This window comes from Xiphophorus couchianus, chromosome 17 (genome assembly GCF_001444195.1).
Source record: "Xiphophorus couchianus chromosome 17, X_couchianus-1.0, whole genome shotgun sequence".
Taxonomy (NCBI): domain Eukaryota; kingdom Metazoa; phylum Chordata; class Actinopteri; order Cyprinodontiformes; family Poeciliidae; genus Xiphophorus; species Xiphophorus couchianus.
The window spans coordinates 3788531-3806000 of NC_040244.1; the positions used below are offsets into that span (position 1 = coordinate 3788531).

The window sequence follows — 17470 nt, forward strand, 5'->3', positions numbered from 1 at the left end:
CTCCATTAATTAAGCCATATTCTGAATTAATTTAGATGACAATAGATAAAAGAAATACTTGTTTAACTGGAATGGAAACCTGTCAGGAAACGACATAAGATTGCCTGCTCTAAAATTACAGCAGCAACTATTTCATAAAAAGAAGCAAAGTCCTTACTCCTTTGTCCACTGAAGACCTCACATCTAAAGACATTGTGCCGGTTTCTCCTTTGACCATGGCTGTCCTCAGCTATATACAGATACATAACATATTCAGGACTCATTTTTAGTACAGCAGTCATTCAATAAAAATAATAAAAATTTATATATGAAATACAAAATTGCGCACTGACTTTCTGCTCAGTATCCTCCCATTCAACCTCTGACAGATCAACACTGTTGTAGTTTGGTTTAGGCTTCAGTTTCTTTCCCTCCTTATACTGTCACCGACAAACAAAAACATAGACATATGGGAGTTTGTTACTAATGTCGCTGGGTTAATAAAATCTCAACAGTCTCTCAGAGGATGTGAAGCAAATCTTTGCATGTACCAGAGGCCGTAGTTCTGGATGAGACAGGATGTAACCATTATTGGTGATGAGGAAGGCGTAACCATGGATACCCAGCTGGAGAAACAGAACAGCAGAAAACCACTTATATCTCCTTACTGTTATGACATTAATGATATTACGCGGTGTGTTACAGTCACACACACTGCTGTTGAAAAAGATGTGCTCAATTAACATCTAAATTACAAATACAGCACAGCACTGCAGATTCTACATAAAGACAGGAAGGAAGAAAACACCATAAAAACAGCACAGCAAAAGCTTAAAAGAATACACTAAGAAATAAAATGGAGACCGGATTAGGCTGATTTTTAGCTTGTTCCTCCCTGATCAGTAATCAGCCACTGGGAAACTGAAACATCTGATTATTGCTGTCAGTGAAGTGATAAACACTCCCTTGTGTGGAAGTTGTAGTTTAATGTAAAAGGCTCAGTGAACTATTCTGGGTGTCAGTCAGAAGAAGACCAAATGGTGTGATTAGCAATTTAAAAGGAACTATTTTTCTCAGACATGCCAGCTGTTTCTTTAAGCTGTAAATCACATATGATTTACCTTGTATCTTGGAGCTAATTTCATCAATTCTCTTAAGGCCACATCTGTTCCTACCACACCCAGCAAAATCCCATGAGACAGCTGGAGAGAGAAGGACACCGGAGTTAAATACAATGAATTATACAATTCCATGCTACCTTTAAGATCAACAGACTTGCATTTGCACAACATTGACAGAAAAAAAAAATAGAGTCATACTTTGAATCCATTATAATCTGTATTGATGTACATACTTCCCTTCCTTCTGTACTCATGCATGTACTCATGTATGAACATAAAATCATAAATTTAGCAAATAAAAAATAAGTCAACTTACAGTTTCTTCCTTCTTACTGAAAACAGGCATGGCAACTGAGGTCATCAGGAGCAAACTCTGTGCCTGAGTGTTAAACAGCTGCAATACAAGAGACAGATTTACACTTTAACTTCTGTTGAAAAAGTGACTTATGGACCCATTCATGAGGGAACTGAGAACTTGACAGACAAAGTAGTCAAGAAAAAAACAACAAGAAAATATGATACTTATGAAAAGTTGATGAAAATGAGGTGAATAAATGAATGAGTTCAAAAGAATACTTTTTGTATTTCCAGATTTGTAAGACTAACATATATATAAGACAGAGATTACTAATGCTTAGCACGCTCTATGGTCGGTTTCTAACAAATCAAACTGAGGAGCATTATTAGCCAAGTTCAGTTTTAGAAAAACGTAACACAAACAAAAACATCTACAGACAACAAAATACTCTCTGAAAGCTGTTAGATGGAACCAGCATTCTAAGGAAGACCCCTTACGCAAATACCCTTTACTTTATATAACTAAGCTAAAACTCCAATTATGATTACCTCATCTTTATTGGGAAGCTGAATGGGATGATGGAGAAGAGGAGAAAACAAACCAGGATGAAATGCATGACAACAAAAAGAAAGAATAACAAGGAAGGAAAAATTATGCAGCTAAACAAAGAAGATGCACCAAAACCTAAAGAGAAAGATTTGTCTCTGTTCTAACTTTATTATATTCATTCTGCCCAACATGTTTGTGAATAATGAGAGAAGAAGACTGACCACACTATCCATGTAGGCCTCTGTCCAGATGATGTCGTGGTCATGGTTGATAACCATTGGTCGACTGAGAACATGGAGATATTCCATGACATTTTCCTGAACATCAGCCAGTGTGGACACGTGTGTGTAATAACCTGCAGGATAAGCAAATTCATATAAACACATTTCATTTACCTGGAAAATACAGGAAATTTAGAGTCCATAAAATATCAGATCTCTTATTAAGATATAATTATGGTAGATTTTTTTTTATTAATCTGCTTGATTTCTATTGATACTAAAATAAAAGCAATGCATTATTTTACCAGACATATCAATATACAAAATTACCCAAATGTGTGTGTCGATAACTCTCCTGTGGTTTGACTTAGTCCAGGTTTTATGTAATTATCAAAGTCTCAAATGAACAGTTTTAGGAAAATACTAATAATTCTGTCAAATATAGAGTGCATTGCAAAAATATTTACACCCTTTGCAGATTTCACACATTGTCTTGTTCAGTTGTTAGAAGACAATGTGTGCAAACAGCTAAATGTTTAGAGCTCTTATCTTGATGGAAAGAGAATCTCCAACCCATTTTTATGCATTTTGCAGCCTCTAATAAGTTTTTCTCCAAGACTGGCTTTCTGTCTCTACTCAAGAAAAGTGACTCCAAAGCATGATGGAGCCACTACCCTGCTTCCAACTGGCCAAATTCTGTTAAACTGACCAGCTTTTCATTCCCTGATCAACAAAAGCATGATGCCTCCTCCACATTTTGCCCCACGGATGCTGTGATCAAGCTGAGGTTTGTGGTTCTAATATGACAAAATGTATGAAATTGTAAGGAATATAAATACAGAAACTGTAGCAGTTGGGAGGAATTACCAGACCAAAATTTCATTGAATGTTGCACCTTTCTGATCTGAACTGATGCATGACACAATGTAATTCACAAGGGGGCAGCAACTGATAGCTACAAAATAGCCTCAATTCTGATCTAATTGAAAATAAGGAAATATCTTCATCTCTACTCTGATAATGACATGATTTTTCCTAAGAGACTCTGGTTTAATTATTGGGTCAGGGTTTCTCTGAAACATTTCAAACAGGAAAACAGAGGAAACAAAAACATAAATTAGCTTTACCCTTGTTGTTGCAGGCGATCCATTTAACATTTTCAGCAAAAGTCATCTCGCGCCCAATGAGATACGTGAACACTCGAACCTGCAGAAACAGGTAAGAAGTGTTTAAGCGGCAGAAAACACCCCACATTCAGTACTCTGAACAGCTGAATGAAAATAAACTTCACACCCGACGTTCTGGAAAGTTAAACTCTTCAAAAACATCCTTGAAGTCCTCCATGGCGCCGTCTGTTATCAGCATGATGACCTGGTTGCACAGACTGCCCTGCCCCAGTGCAGCAGCCTAAACATATTCATTAACAAACATGACTGGAAATAACTGCACCATTTCACAACAAATTTTGCCTATATATATATATATATATATATATATATATATATATATATATATATATATATAGCAAAGAATAGAGACTAACCTCGTTAAGAACCTTGAAAGACTCCTTCATTGCTTTTTTTACTTTGCCCTCTCCTTTGACTTGAAGCTCATCCACCAAAAGCTTGAAGTGCTGTAAAGTCAGATACATACTCACACAACATCACTTCTTTGTTGCTATTTTAATTTTGGAAAATGCAGGTAAACTGACTCATGTGTTTTAGGAGGTACAAAACATGAGAGGGACTGTGCAGTCAAGAGCTTATGCCTGGTTCCCTGGCCAATAAAAGCAAAGTTACTACAGCTCTAGGAGGTAATCAGGATTAATTAACACCTGCACACAGGCTAATTCAGCCACAATGAGTAGTGGCTTCTGCAGTTGGACCTTACAGAAAATGTAGGTTAAAGATAACCCAAACCGCAGACTCTTTATTTGATCCTGTCAATTTTTTCTAAATTATATAATGAGCAAAATATATTTTTAAAACTTAACCTATTGTCACTCTTTTTTGGTACATTTGCAGAAATATGTACAGTATATTTTGTTAAAATCCAGAAAAAAGAGAACTATGTAAAGTTTTTTAAAATTTTATTTTACCAAAAGCGAAAAAGGGGGAAAGAAAATTGGGAAAAATCTGCAACATGCAGTGTCTTACAGTAGTATATATATTCCTTGACTTTTTCCACATTTTGTTCCTTTGCATGTTGCAAACACAAAACTAAAGGTGTTTTTTTGGGTATTTTAACAAGTAAGCAAGTCAGAATAAGTTGGATGGAGCCAGTTCTAGAAGCCAACCGTTTGGAGGCTGCAAAAGACTTCAGACTGGATCTGAGGTTCACTTTCCAGCAGGATAACGACTCTAAACACACAGCCAGCACTACAGTGGGCTGTGTCAAATCAAGATATATTTATGAGGTCGAATGGCCTAGTCAAAGAATAGATCTAAATCTAATCAAGACTGAGGCGTGCCTTGAAAATTGATGCTCACAAAGTGCAAAATACAACATGTCTGACCTTCAGCTATTTTGCACAAAAGAAGTTCCAGTTTCTAGCTGTGTAAAGCTGCTAGACACTGCAGCAAAATGTGTTTTGACAAAATGTTGAATTAGGAATGACAATTACAAACACACTCAATACTTTGGGAAAAATAACTGTTTAACACTACACATAATCTTTCTTTAACTTCACACCACTCTAAAACCCTTCACACATTGAACTTTATGGTGGTAGCATCATTTTTTAAAAAAATTTCAATGAGTGTGGATGCCATTTTGGGCACTGTGTCTAACTCATAAAAACAAGCACTCACATTTGTAGATGGTAGCTTGGAAACGCTTATCATGAGCTCCTGTTTCATAAAATAGGTTTTGGAAAGACATGACTGCTAAGCGTTCTTTAATAAGGATGAACAAATGTGCCAGCTAACATCTGTCCATTCTCCTGCAGCCCATCTCTCTGTGCATTCAGCCAATCAAATCCCACCCTCACATGCCACATGACGTGCTTATAAAACTGTCAGCGGCCAGCGACCTCACCTGATCTGTAACAATGTGGACGGGAGTGAAAGTAGGGCATACATCCAGCAAACAGACACGCACATGCTGCAGCACAGCAGACTGAGCAGGTGTTGGGATATCAAAATATGAGAACGGATGAGCAGGAGGAGGAAAAAATGATTGCAGCAGTAAAGCAATGAGACATTATTGATACTGTTTTTATTCACTCTAAGAATGAAATAAAGGGGAAATAAAAGATGTGGCTTAAAAGTAAAATAGTTAATACGCTTAGTCTACTAAAAAAGAGAATTTTTTTGACTCAGTTTAGAATAAAGTAGGCAGAAATGGTATTTATAAGACAAATAAAAACAAAGATATTAAAGAAATTACAACTGGCTGGCAAAAAATGGACAAAAGTCAATAATAGGTTTTGGGTTTTCATTATGTTTAGGGGTATAAAAAATGTTTCCTTTCACATACCAGAAGGGTCTTACAATGAATGCTACAATTACAGCACATTCTTACATAAAGGATTTAATTCATCTTTATCTACCCATACATACTAATATTTAACAGGCAATTTAAAACGTTTAGATGTGACACAACAAATAGAAAAAGCATGGAATCCGAGCTGTACCAGCAAATCATAGTGCAGAGAAACATAGAAATGTTCCCAATAGTTTTCTAATTTACTGAGATGCAGCTGAATTATACTGACTTGCTGCCAGTGAGAAGCAGGATGAAATGCCCCTAAGACCTTGACTGTGAACTTTACCTGTGATGTTTAACTACCATGTGAATCTCTGTCATCAGAGGATTAGCAGGATTGGGTCAGCAGAAGCTAATTGTATTAATTAACTGTGAGCCAGTATGCGCCTGGCTTTTTTTTTTGTGTGTGTGTGCGCGTTACCTCTCGGTTATCCAGATCAGCTTGTACCAGCATGCCCTTGAAACAGGGTTCCACGTAGCGAACATAGTCACTGTACTGGAGAGAAACCAACAAAATAAGAGAAATGAGGAAACATTTAGTAATATAGAAAGGTAATAGAAATAAAGAAAAGTTCATATTTTCATATTCAATCAGATGAAAGTCTTGCAACCTTTTATTCTTTAAAATAACAGCTTCACATTCCTGCGTGTTCTTATACTTACAGCTATAATATTTACAAAGTCATTTTCTCCCAGAGTGTCTAGGATGGTGTTAATTGTGTGCTTGGCTATCGTCAGTCTCAGCCCCTTCATGCTGCCACTCACATCCACCACGATTATCACGTCTTTGGGAGAAGTGGCGGCCTGTATGTACCTAAACAGACAGGTAAAGATAAAGATGACGTTAAGAAGGAAGGGGAGGAACGGAGCAAGGGTTATCCTTTTATTTGTTCCTCCAGTCTTCCGTTCCTCGCGTACCATCATCCCTTTATTGTCATCCCCTGACTTTCTAAGCCAATTACACGCAAATGAGATTTCCACTGTAGCAGATGTGATTGGAAGCAGCCGAGACCTTTTAGCTCCGTGATTTCCGCTTTCCAAAACAACAGCCTGCCTCTCTAAGAACGTTGCAAAGTTCCTGGAACTTCATTAGCTGTTCCATAAAACTTTCCAGGAAGGAAAAATCTTGCTCTGTTTGTGCAGTCTTACTCCTGGGAATGGTAGTCACAGAATTACATGTTTTACTTGATTATTTTTATGAAAAGAGGTAATCTTTCCTCATTAAAAGAGCACAATATTTGGCCAGACCATTGCTTTTTTAACAGAACATAAATTTTAAAAATGTAGGCTATCATACAATGTGTTCCTATTTTTTCACACCAAAGACTGGTGCCTGCCTGTGAAAATGAGATATGCTGCAAGAAAGAAATTAATCGATAACAACCTAGAGGAGGCTGATGGTCTCTGTCACATAGTGTAGGAAGAATGTAGCTGAGATTTAAAGTGTTAAAAAAAAATCATTATTTTTAAGATTTTTAGTAGCAGGCAACATGTTTGTTTTAAAACGACATCACTGTGTGACTGATGATGGAAAGGTTGTAGCTTTACCAGTTTCTGTTTCTGCAGTCAAAGGTGACCACGCCATTTTCATCTGGAATCCACTGGATTCCTGGGAATGTAAAAAGCAAAGCAAAAAAGAAAAACAACAACAAAAAAAACAAATTTGAGAGTCAGTACACAGAAGAATGTAACAGTAGCCATCTCTCCCCCAAAGGTAAATGATTGTACAACTCCTGCCTCTACTGCCATCATGCACTGAATTTTACATACAACAAATCAAGTAAGTACCCTGTTTGACTTGAGTAGTTTAAAATGCATCTGCTGCTCCACTTATTGCATTAACAGCACAGTAATGGGTGAAAATACAGCAGGTAAAAATAAAAGCAAGGTAAATTTGCAGGATGCAAACATGTCTCTCAGTATACCTGGGTAGAGCCTGAAGAAGCCTGTGGCACTGCCAAAATATTGCCAGGTGAGAGTTGGATCCTTCTGGAAATTATCAATAAAAATATCATTCAGAGCCTCAGACATGTAGACCCCATTTAGAATATCAGGATCTGTAAAAAGAGACAGAAACAAATTTGGATATTATAAGAGATTTACTGCATTTGTAGGTAAATCCAGGCTTTATGATTTTGTTACCTCGATTGTAAACATTTGTAGGAACTTGGATGTTACTCTGCTGTGTGTTAACTGGAAGTTTATTGAAATGTTCATTTTTCTCCAAGAGGAATTCTCCACCAAGTGGTATTGGATTGCCCTCCTCATCCACAGTGTTGATCAACAGGGAGTTAAAGTAGTCAAACTGGAGAAATAAAAAACAAAAAAACAGATGCTTGTAAGGCAGGGCCAGCCTGGGGCATAAGAAAACTTTGTGACGCATTCACTTTCTTATGTCACAAGACAATTACACCACCAAAAAACAAAACCAACAAACACTGCAATTGTTGTGCTTGTGCATCTTTTTCTACCATACTTTTTCCTTCCACACAACTTTCCATTAAAATGCTTTAATACAATACTCTGAACTGAAGTGCTAAAGATGCAGCAGTCTGTTAGGTCAACAGTCTTTACTAGAGTGTAGATCAGTCTCTGTGTTATGAATCTATGAAGTATAAAAGTTTTGCAGAAAGAAAATTCTGCTTATTAAAAGCCTAATAAAAATAAAGACATAGGCATTCAAACTGCACTTCTGGGGGTAATAATATAATTTTACACAATTTAACACAGCTCTGGTAAATTGGTAGTGCTGAATATCACTAAAAATAAGTAAACAGGATAAAATGATGATCTGTATAAATGGTTGAACTTAAGCACATTCTTACTTACTTCTAGTGTTTCGTTGTACTCGTGCCCAAGATCAGCATCTTCTGCTGCTTCTGCTAATTTCTGCGGCAAAACACAACTTCTTAATAACACTCAAAACTATGATCATGTTACTGAAGCACTTATTGTGATTAATAAAGCAACAGTTACTGATGATGGATCAAACAAGCAGCAGACTCTCTGCATTAAACATATCGTCATTATTACCTTCACTGATTTCATTTTCCTTCCGAGCATCTCCTCCATTTCCTCCGCAAACTTCTTTACCAGCTCTTCACCGTTCACCTCCTCCATCTTCACCACGCCCTCCACATCCGTATATTTCTTCAAAACAAATTTTACCTATTTAGCCAAGTAAAAATTATGTACACTTAAACATTTGCTGTTAAAAAGCTAGTCTAAGCATCTACAAGCTACGTTTGGGTTGCCACCCACTAAGTTTGCACCTTACAGAATTTGACCTAATTGCAAAAGTGACTCAACTATCCTCACATTAATAAATTGAGCACCGCTAAAATAACCATCAGTGCTGATGGTTTTAATTCCTGTGCCTCCTGAATACGCGGTGGGAACAGATTCGGAGTTTGCAATTGGTTTTGTGTAGAAACTCGGCTAGTTTTGGGTCAAATTTGTTAAGCAGCTTTCCCAATCTACTTCTGCTGCAGCTTAGTGTCTTTATGTAAATCATGAAACCAGACAGAATCTTATTCCGTACCATCACAGGCAAAATAAAAAAAAAACTCAGATCTCGTATTCTGGTTAAAAACCATAAATCATGCCACCTTGTTGCTGCTAAGAAAGATTCCTAAACTCTATAAAAACTAGAACAGTTTGCTAAAATCATACCCAACTCACAGCTCCACCTGATATGAATGTGCATGAGTAAATTTTTTTGACAGTTTAATATTTTTAAGCCTTTTAGGGATAATTGCTAAAACTGAACAAATCTAATGATGACTGGATATATTTTCTAAAATGTTCATATTACGCTCCGATTTCATGCCTTGGAAATGGGAGTAGCAGAATTAATAGATTCTTTGAAATATCAAAAAATTATTGCCTCTCTAAGTCAAAACAAATTTGAACAGTCTCTTGCTGGTTGGAGTGACATTTTTACATTTTCTTACAATAAGTAGATTATAGAAAGCTACATTAAACTATTGATTGTCAAAGCAGGTAACAAGTCCAAAATGTGGGTGGACGGATGGATGAATGGATGTAAGGGCAAACAGATTGTTGTATTAAATCATGTTAATTTTATTCCTCATCATATTTAACAAATATGAAGGGGAATAAAGTATGGGAATACTAATAACATATACTCATTTAACCAGAAAAAAAACTTCAAAAATGAATTATAAGACTTCGTGAACACACTGTAAAATCATTTATCAAACTCTATCAAACAAATCCATTTAAAACCTATTGAAGGTATAGGGTTTTTTTTTACTTTCACAGAAACAGTTTTTAATTTTCCTCTACCTTGGAGCAGGAAAGCAGATATAAACAAGAGAAAGGATTATAAAGAAAGGATTATGAAGAGCTCTTTGCAGCCTACAGCAAATAAAAACAAAGCTGTGGCTGCTGAACAAAATCAAAATGTTATTTCATGATCTTGCAACGGAAAAACATTTAATAGCTTAGCCGGGCTACACAAGCAAGAGGTCCGAGTCACAAAACGCTCTGCAACTAGAAAGTCATTGATTAGACACAGGTAGGTGATTAATGGCTTCATGTTGCGAAGATTAAACTAATGCACTGGATGCTTTTTACACACCGGTGGCCAAAAACAAAGATAAGCTTCTAAAATATGAGAAAGTGACACGGTCTGCATAAACACAGCCAATAATAGTAGAGTCACTGCACAAATTTATGTGAGAACAAAGGATTTACATATCTAAATGGGAAAGTTAATGTCCTGAACGAATGCATGCCTTGGATATATTTCAGCATCCAAATCTGTTGGGAGATATTTTATTTTACAACACATTTAGTAAAAGATCGAAAAGTTAATGAAAGGTATAAGAATAAAAACACACAATACAAATGTGGCAGATGGTGAATGGGCCTGCCAGGGACTCTGGAGGGTAGCATGCAAGGAAAAATTGCATGTACTAATTAATGAAAAACATATCAGAGTAATATTTAGGTTAACCGTGTCACTAGATTGGTCTATGGTTATCAAGCAGATGTTGTATGGAAAATGTATGCCACTAAACTCAAAGGTAATGAATGGTTTCCCTTTCAAACCTGTCTTTGAATATTGTTTTCTATCCGCATAAAAAAGCAGCAGCCAAGGTTAGTTAAATTAATTTGTTAAGATTTGTGTATTAATCTAAGTATTCTGACAGCTAGAATGTAATGCAAAAAGCTTGATTAATTTCTTTGCACAACCTCCAATATTCATCTGTGTAGATGTACTGTAAATGTTCTTAATCCTTAACACGTAACTATCACTGGCTTCCACTCAGCAAAAGGTGTGTGAAATTCCCAAACTACAGGGAATGTTTCCCAGATGGCATATGAAGCACTTTGGAAATATCTACTGACTGACATCTGTTTTGTTCAGAAATGGGTCAGTTAGCTTTAACTGTGTGAACATGTGGGTTATCTTACCTTCTGCAAAAGTTTAGCTCCAGAGTATCTATTCGACAAAGCAGCAATCTCTTTTCCGAAGGACACGGCCCACTGCTGCACACTGAACACAGAAAAAAGCAAAAAACATTCACTACTTTAAAGTTGTTATTATTATCTGAACTGCTCCAAAGTCAAACCAAAAAACAGCAAATGTCTAATGTCAAAAGTCTATAGAATCAGTCAGTAGATTTGCATTTGTGCCATATCTCTAGTTCGAATTGATTGATTAAACCCAAATCTTGGAATATTGTTGTACAATGTAACCCCACTAAAGGAGAAGAAAAAAAAAACATGTATAATATTTCTTTCACTGCAAAATGACAAACTAATATTCAAATAAAACACATAGACATTTGCAGTTTTAAAAATGACAAAATGTAAAAAAAAAAATAAATAAAAAAAAAAAGCTTAGATGCTACTAACATTGCAGCAAGGTGAGATTAAATGAGATTACTGAAGGTGACAGTGGAAGAGGACAGACATGGCTGCCAGGCCAAAGGGTTATTCTGTGCTCAATAACATGCAGTAATTCTACAAATCCTCTATGTGAATGCAACTGAGATAAGGTCATAGCGTAGACAGGATGTGACAGATGGCTCAACCAATGGGGAGTCAGCCAGCTCACTGGGACACAGACAGCTTGCTCCCCTCAGTACTGAACACTCTCAGTATTTGCTGACTTGTTGACAGATTCATTACAAACTGTTATAGGGAAGTAAAAAAAAGTTAAAAAAAACATCTTTACTTTCTGAGATTTTAAAAATTGCGAGGAAGAATCTTTCTTTGTCACTCGATGCAGAAAGAGTGAGAGACAAAGAAAGGCATAACATTGATGACATGACTGCGTTGTGTTATTCTTTAAATCAGAGTTTATGGTGTGTAATAAGACTATTTCATTAATATTTGGTCCAATTTAAAACCTGACCAAAACCCAAGGATGTGGTAAGCTGAAAATAAAGTTCATCATCTAAATAGATACTAGAACAGGAAATAAATTTGTGAACTGAAATGTTCACAAATTTTCTGAAATCAAACTAATTTTTCATGTTTTTATACTTACTCAGATTTGGAAAGTGATCAAATCAAATTCCATACTTCTCCAAGTACAACTTTAACACATTAAAGGTTGTTGAATGTTTAATATTTCTTTTCAATATGATTTTTGTCATCCTGTCTATCAAAAAAAAAATTGGAAGGACTTGTACACATGATAGAGGCAATGCCCTTTTTTTCTTTGCACAAAAACATCCTAACAGTACTTTTCATAAAAACACATAAGGCCTTAATTGAATTTAAGGTACAGCAGGATGATGCTGCAAATCACTTTGAAGAAAATGTGTCTGAAAGCAGGTCAGATTTTGAGAGAAAAGAAAATACTTAATAAATGCAAAATTCTGTCTACTGCAAAAGTGTGATAAAAGTGAAAAAATAAATAAAAGAAAACTTGGATGGGTATTGAAAATAAGGAACAAAATGAAGGAGAGGAAATAAATGAACAAGAACAGGAGTAAATGTGAACAGAGTAGATTGGAAAGAGAATATTTTTCCTGGATAAGGATTAAAACATATAATTTTTTTCCTAATGGTAGCAGTATAGTGATGCTGCCACAGCGACTAGAGAGCTGACCCCTTCTGACGTGAAATGTAAGTTGTTTTGTCTACTTCCAGTGAAGCAACAGCCTCGCTGCCAAATCTGCAGACGGCATAATGAATTTTGTGTCAAGTGACCCGAGGTGACCGGAAAAAACTTCTGCTTTAATTCTTAGTCACTCTGACCCAATGAAACAATTTTCCTACAGTCATAAAACATCAGCAGCCACATCAGATGGTTTCTCAATTATAAACAAATGATTTAAAATGAGAGGCAATTACTTCTTTCACAGATACTTCGGTTTAAACATTGATTTTCTTTTGCTAAATGAAATCCTCATTTGAAAACTGAATTTTGTATTTACTCATAACAAAAGAAAACAGCAGAAATCTGTAAGGAGGTAAATATTTGATCACAACAGTAAAGGATAAAACTAGGTAACAGGATCAGATGTTTTACTAAATTTGGCAACATCTAGTTTACAGTTGTAGAAATATATAAAATTATAATAACTGAAGTTTTGTTATGGTCAGAAAAAAAACAGATTATCATTCTCAGTCTGTAGCAGCAGAAAGATTGTGCGGTAATTTGGCAGTTCTTTGTATCCCACAGGTTAACAGATGGCCCATACAGTATGCTTAAGCCAAATTGGAAAAAACAACATTGAGTCATCCATAATGGCAATGGCTTTAAGAACAACCATGCTGCTGGTGGATTTAAAAGCGTACACATGGAAACTACCTGATCAAATTGTCTTTTGACATTAAGCCGGAAACTTTATCGTTGCATGGCAGATCAATGTGTTTCACTTTGAGAAGAAACAATAGCCACTGACAGATTCATTTTAAAAACAAGTATTTATGTGAACTTTTATATACAGTATTAAGCTGATTTGAGAGGGGTTTAGAAAATCAAGACCGTCATCATTTTCTCCGTGGTTTATAGGTCTGCCAGAGTTGTACTTATTGCAGCTGTACTCACGTTTCTGGTGGGATCTTCATCTGGCCGTCAACCATCAGGCACAGTGAGCCAGAGAGGATAATCCACATCAGCATCATCAGCCTCCTTCTGCGTGGCCCACTTCTGCCCAATTTAATGGCATTCCCAGCGTTTCCCAAGCTACAACAGCGCATCCATGCAGCTGTTGCAATCTGCATCGTTCCACCTATTGCTGCAGACTGGCCCAAGCAGAACATAAATCATGGGGTTACTGTTAAAAGAATTTAAAAACGGAATTGTTTTCATTTGGACTGCGTCCACATTAGGAGATAAAAACTGGTTTGCAACATATAAGTAGTATCCACCGCTTGCTGTCAGTCTCGCTGTTTTGTAGATCACACTTATTGTGTCAAGTGTTTCCCTGTTTACCAGATTTGAACGAAGGCATCATTTGAATCAGGATCAGGAAATGGAACCACTGAATGCATCCTGTTTCCAAAAGGCTGAATTCTCTCATCCACATTTAGGTCTGTTGACGCCTGGTATTGACACACTTATTTTAATCAAGTCTGTTAGAGAAGGAATGCATTTAAAAGTTGCAGTTTGAGGGTTGAATTTGGGAACTTGTGATTTATGCTCATATGTAACAACATTTACCTACTGACTGATGGACTTTTTTTATTAAGCAGCATTAAGTGTAAAAAAGCACTGCCTTGTTAACTTACACACTTATTTGCCAAGTCTTGTTTTTAAAAGTAAGTGATATTATTATTCTTGTCATGTATATTTAAATAACATAATAATTAGATCATTTAGCTTTACTTTAGTGTTCGGGTTTCCCCTTGGAAAAGAAAAGAAGATCTGATTCGTAAGCTTTGCTTGCTAGACAAAGAAATAAAATGAAAATTAAAAAAAAATCTCTTGTAATCAAAAACAAAGTCACATGTAAAATATAACATCTACTAATTAAATTAAAGAGCAGAGAAACAGTAATCTTACAGTTTTTCCAGTTTGTCTTATGTAGACAAGACAACTCAACTTGCCTATTGTCACTTGGGAACAAAATACCAAGATACTTGAATTCTATTACTAAAAGCAAAGTTTTTTTTTCTGTTTAAGAACCGTGCAGAATCTCATGCACACTGAATCAATCTTGAATATGTACGACTCCAGAGTAACCGAACCACATCATCTGCAAAAAGTAAAGTGGAGACCCTGAGGTTACCAAGCCAGAGTCAGCCTTAAATATACCCTGACATTACATAAGTAGTAAGCACCCAACATGGTCAGTAACAAGGGACCTAACAGAGTTCAATCATCAAAGAGAGCAAAATAATTTTTTTACTGAGAACGTAGAAACAGCTCTTATATTCAATATAATGGACTGGAAAGCCGGATAAAAGCAGCTGAAATAAGCTTACTTCATAGGGTGGCAGGGCTCAGTCTGATGTATAGGTTGAGAGGCTCTGCATCAACAGACTAACAGAAGTTTGTTGAAGTGAACTGTTCATCTAATCAGGATCTCTTTGGAGGTTTTCGGGTGAAGTACCAGTGTGATGAAACCCTGACTAAGGTGGTGGGTCAACATGTTCTCTGTGGTTTGGGATGGCCTGGCCTCCCCCTGTATGACCTGTAGAGCACTTCCAGGGGATGTCTAGGTTTCCCTCCTGAACTCGTTGCCCCAGCAACTCAATCTTGGATAGGCAGAAACTAAAAGATGAATGACTGCCCTTAAAAGCATCTATGCATCTGCAAAAATGTCTTGAACGACATGACTGTTGTGTGGTCTTCTCCAGATCTACAGTGATACGTTAAGCTCTTTTACTAAACGCAAAGTTCTTCCTGGTGGTAGTTTTAAGGACTCAAAAGTAGTCCATAATAACATGCAGATAAGCAGTGTTGTGTAAAAACAAGTAATACTGAAATGTAATGTTGTAGTAGCAGAGGATAGTACTCACTGTATTTTAAAGGTTTTAAGAGGCATGCTGATTAGAAGAGAAAGTTACTAGATGTTGAACAAAAAAAAGTCTGAATGACTGGTTTGATGTCAGCTGAGCTGGGTATCCAAACACATGAAAGAATAGGCAATGTTTGTATCCCCAATGTCAGACGTCACTTCTGTGCACAAGGGGTCCCATTTAAGTCCTGTCATTCTTCAACACCTCACTTTCCAGGGCTTTTGATCTGATTTCTATTACTTCTATCCTCCACTTCTCTCTTCCATCCTTCTCCTCTCTTGAATCCAGGGGGTGGGGGGACTGAAAAGAAAGAAAATGCTAGATACAAATTCAGTCCAGTTCAGTCATATTTTTTAAAAAGGAAAGGGAGCATTTACATTTTCGGAGAGTAACGTGAGAATTTTCCACCGCTCTTCCAGACAGCTTCACATGGTCCCGATTGAAAAACAAAACTGCCCAAAACAAAGGAATTAACATGCAGAGAGCCGATAGATAGACTGATAAATGGATTGTAGGGACATCCTGTCTCTCCAGAGTATCTTTTCCTTCTCTCTTCCAGCACCACTTTATACCATAATCCAGCCAGGATTAAACCCCTCCTCCCACCATCCCTCTCACAGTCCACACACACTGACACAATATCGCTCCATTTTCTCTTCCAGCCGTGCTTTGTTCCCTGCTTTTCTTTCTGGTTGTCTTTTGCCCTGTTTTCTCCAAATCTTTCTCACCCACTTTTACATTCTTCTCAGAAACATCGCTCACTATGTTAACTCGACTTTTCTTTTCTTCTTTTTTTCTTAGCTTACCAAGATTGCCAGTGGATGGAAAAACACAGTAAGCGGGGAAAATGTGAACAACTAACAATGGTCGAAGAAGAATTAGTGTTGCACTTGGTAGGATAGGTTTTCTCATTGTATTTGCAGGTTGTTTTAGTGGGACAAGGGAAACTTTCTTTGCTGAGACACAAACACACTGAGACACCTAGTGGACTCTCACTGTAGCACATGTGAACAAATCAGTTCTTTTTGTTTAGCATATTTAAACCTTTACACTAAGGTTAAAAAATAGTGCTCATTTTGTTCATTTTCAAGTACATTTAAAGAGCAATAACAAGCACAATATGCATTATAAAAAAATTTCTATAGCAGTTAGTGTATATGTGATTTTATATTTTTATACAAGAAAAATAATATTTTACACATTTCTACCTCATTCAGTTTTTTCAGAATTCTATACTAAACCTATGACTTTCTATGTCATAGGCTTTCTATGACTTCACAGAAAGCCTTATATTTTATCACTTCTAGAAAGTCAAACCTCAACAAATAAAACGTAAACCTTCTCATTTCACCTGCAAAACAGCTGAAGCATTTTGATGTGCTCAAGTAAACCACAGAAACTGAATGCTGAAGATGCAATGATCGTTGTATTTTTCTATTTTTTTTTTTAACTTAAGCACACCCACAATACAATTGAGCAAGCAAAGACCAATAAACGTAGATAACATGCAGATTCAGCAAGCAGACTTAGTGAATTATACAAGCACACATACAGATTTACAGTAAAACATCTGTTCCTTTGAGTTTGGCTTAACAATATAATCAAACTAAGATCACAAAAGCAGAAAACTAAAACAGTATTTAATATCAATGGTAACTGTGCAGTACAGAAGGGGACATACAGCAGCAATAAGACTGCTTCTTCCAAACTGAAATTAAAGCATTCCACATAATAACATGCTTCATTGAACAATTTCTCAAAATCAAACTAATTACTCAAATATCAAGTATTTAAAACAATATCAATGTTGATTAAATGCTTAGTAATTGCATTCATTTTTTGGTAAATAATCAAATGGTCTATGT

The 17470-nt window shown here is 36.3% G+C and overlaps 2 protein-coding genes across 4 annotated transcripts in view; one reads left to right on the forward strand and one right to left on the reverse strand.

The window, feature by feature from the left end:
• lrtm2a (leucine rich repeat transmembrane protein 2a) overlaps positions 1-6373 on the forward strand; it is a 38879-nt gene extending 32506 nt beyond the window's left edge. Inside the window, exon 8 of the transcript XR_003598909.1 lies at positions 6360-6373. The gene's annotated coding sequence lies outside the window, so the exon portion shown is untranslated. The remainder of the gene's footprint in view (positions 1-6359) is intronic.
• cacna2d4a (calcium channel, voltage-dependent, alpha 2/delta subunit 4a) overlaps positions 1-16170 on the reverse strand; it is a 76944-nt gene extending 60774 nt beyond the window's left edge. For 2 of the 3 annotated variants that reach the window (XM_028043931.1, XM_028043930.1), the window contains exons 1-19: positions 15606-16169; positions 13690-13886; positions 11097-11178; positions 8688-8804; positions 8484-8543; positions 7797-7959; positions 7580-7711; positions 7203-7263; positions 6318-6468; positions 6076-6150; positions 3712-3801; positions 3462-3575; positions 3296-3374; positions 2169-2302; positions 1417-1494; positions 1101-1181; positions 531-605; positions 333-419; positions 158-229 (exon numbers count right to left, since the gene is read on the reverse strand). In XM_028043931.1, coding sequence (XP_027899732.1) covers positions 158-229; positions 333-419; positions 531-605; positions 1101-1181; positions 1417-1494; positions 2169-2302; positions 3296-3374; positions 3462-3575; positions 3712-3801; positions 6076-6150; positions 6318-6468; positions 7203-7263; positions 7580-7711; positions 7797-7959; positions 8484-8543; positions 8688-8804; positions 11097-11178; positions 13690-13865 — 1827 coding nt within the window. In that variant the 5' untranslated portion in view covers positions 13866-13886; positions 15606-16169. Of the gene's footprint in view, positions 1-157; positions 230-332; positions 420-530; positions 606-1100; positions 1182-1416; positions 1495-2168; positions 2303-3295; positions 3375-3461; positions 3576-3711; positions 3802-6075; positions 6151-6317; positions 6469-7202; positions 7264-7579; positions 7712-7796; positions 7960-8483; positions 8544-8687; positions 8805-11096; positions 11179-13689; positions 13887-15605 lie in introns of all 3 variants that reach the window. The other variant, XM_028043929.1, reaches the window with a different exon arrangement.
• Positions 16171-17470: the final 1300 nt, after the last annotated feature.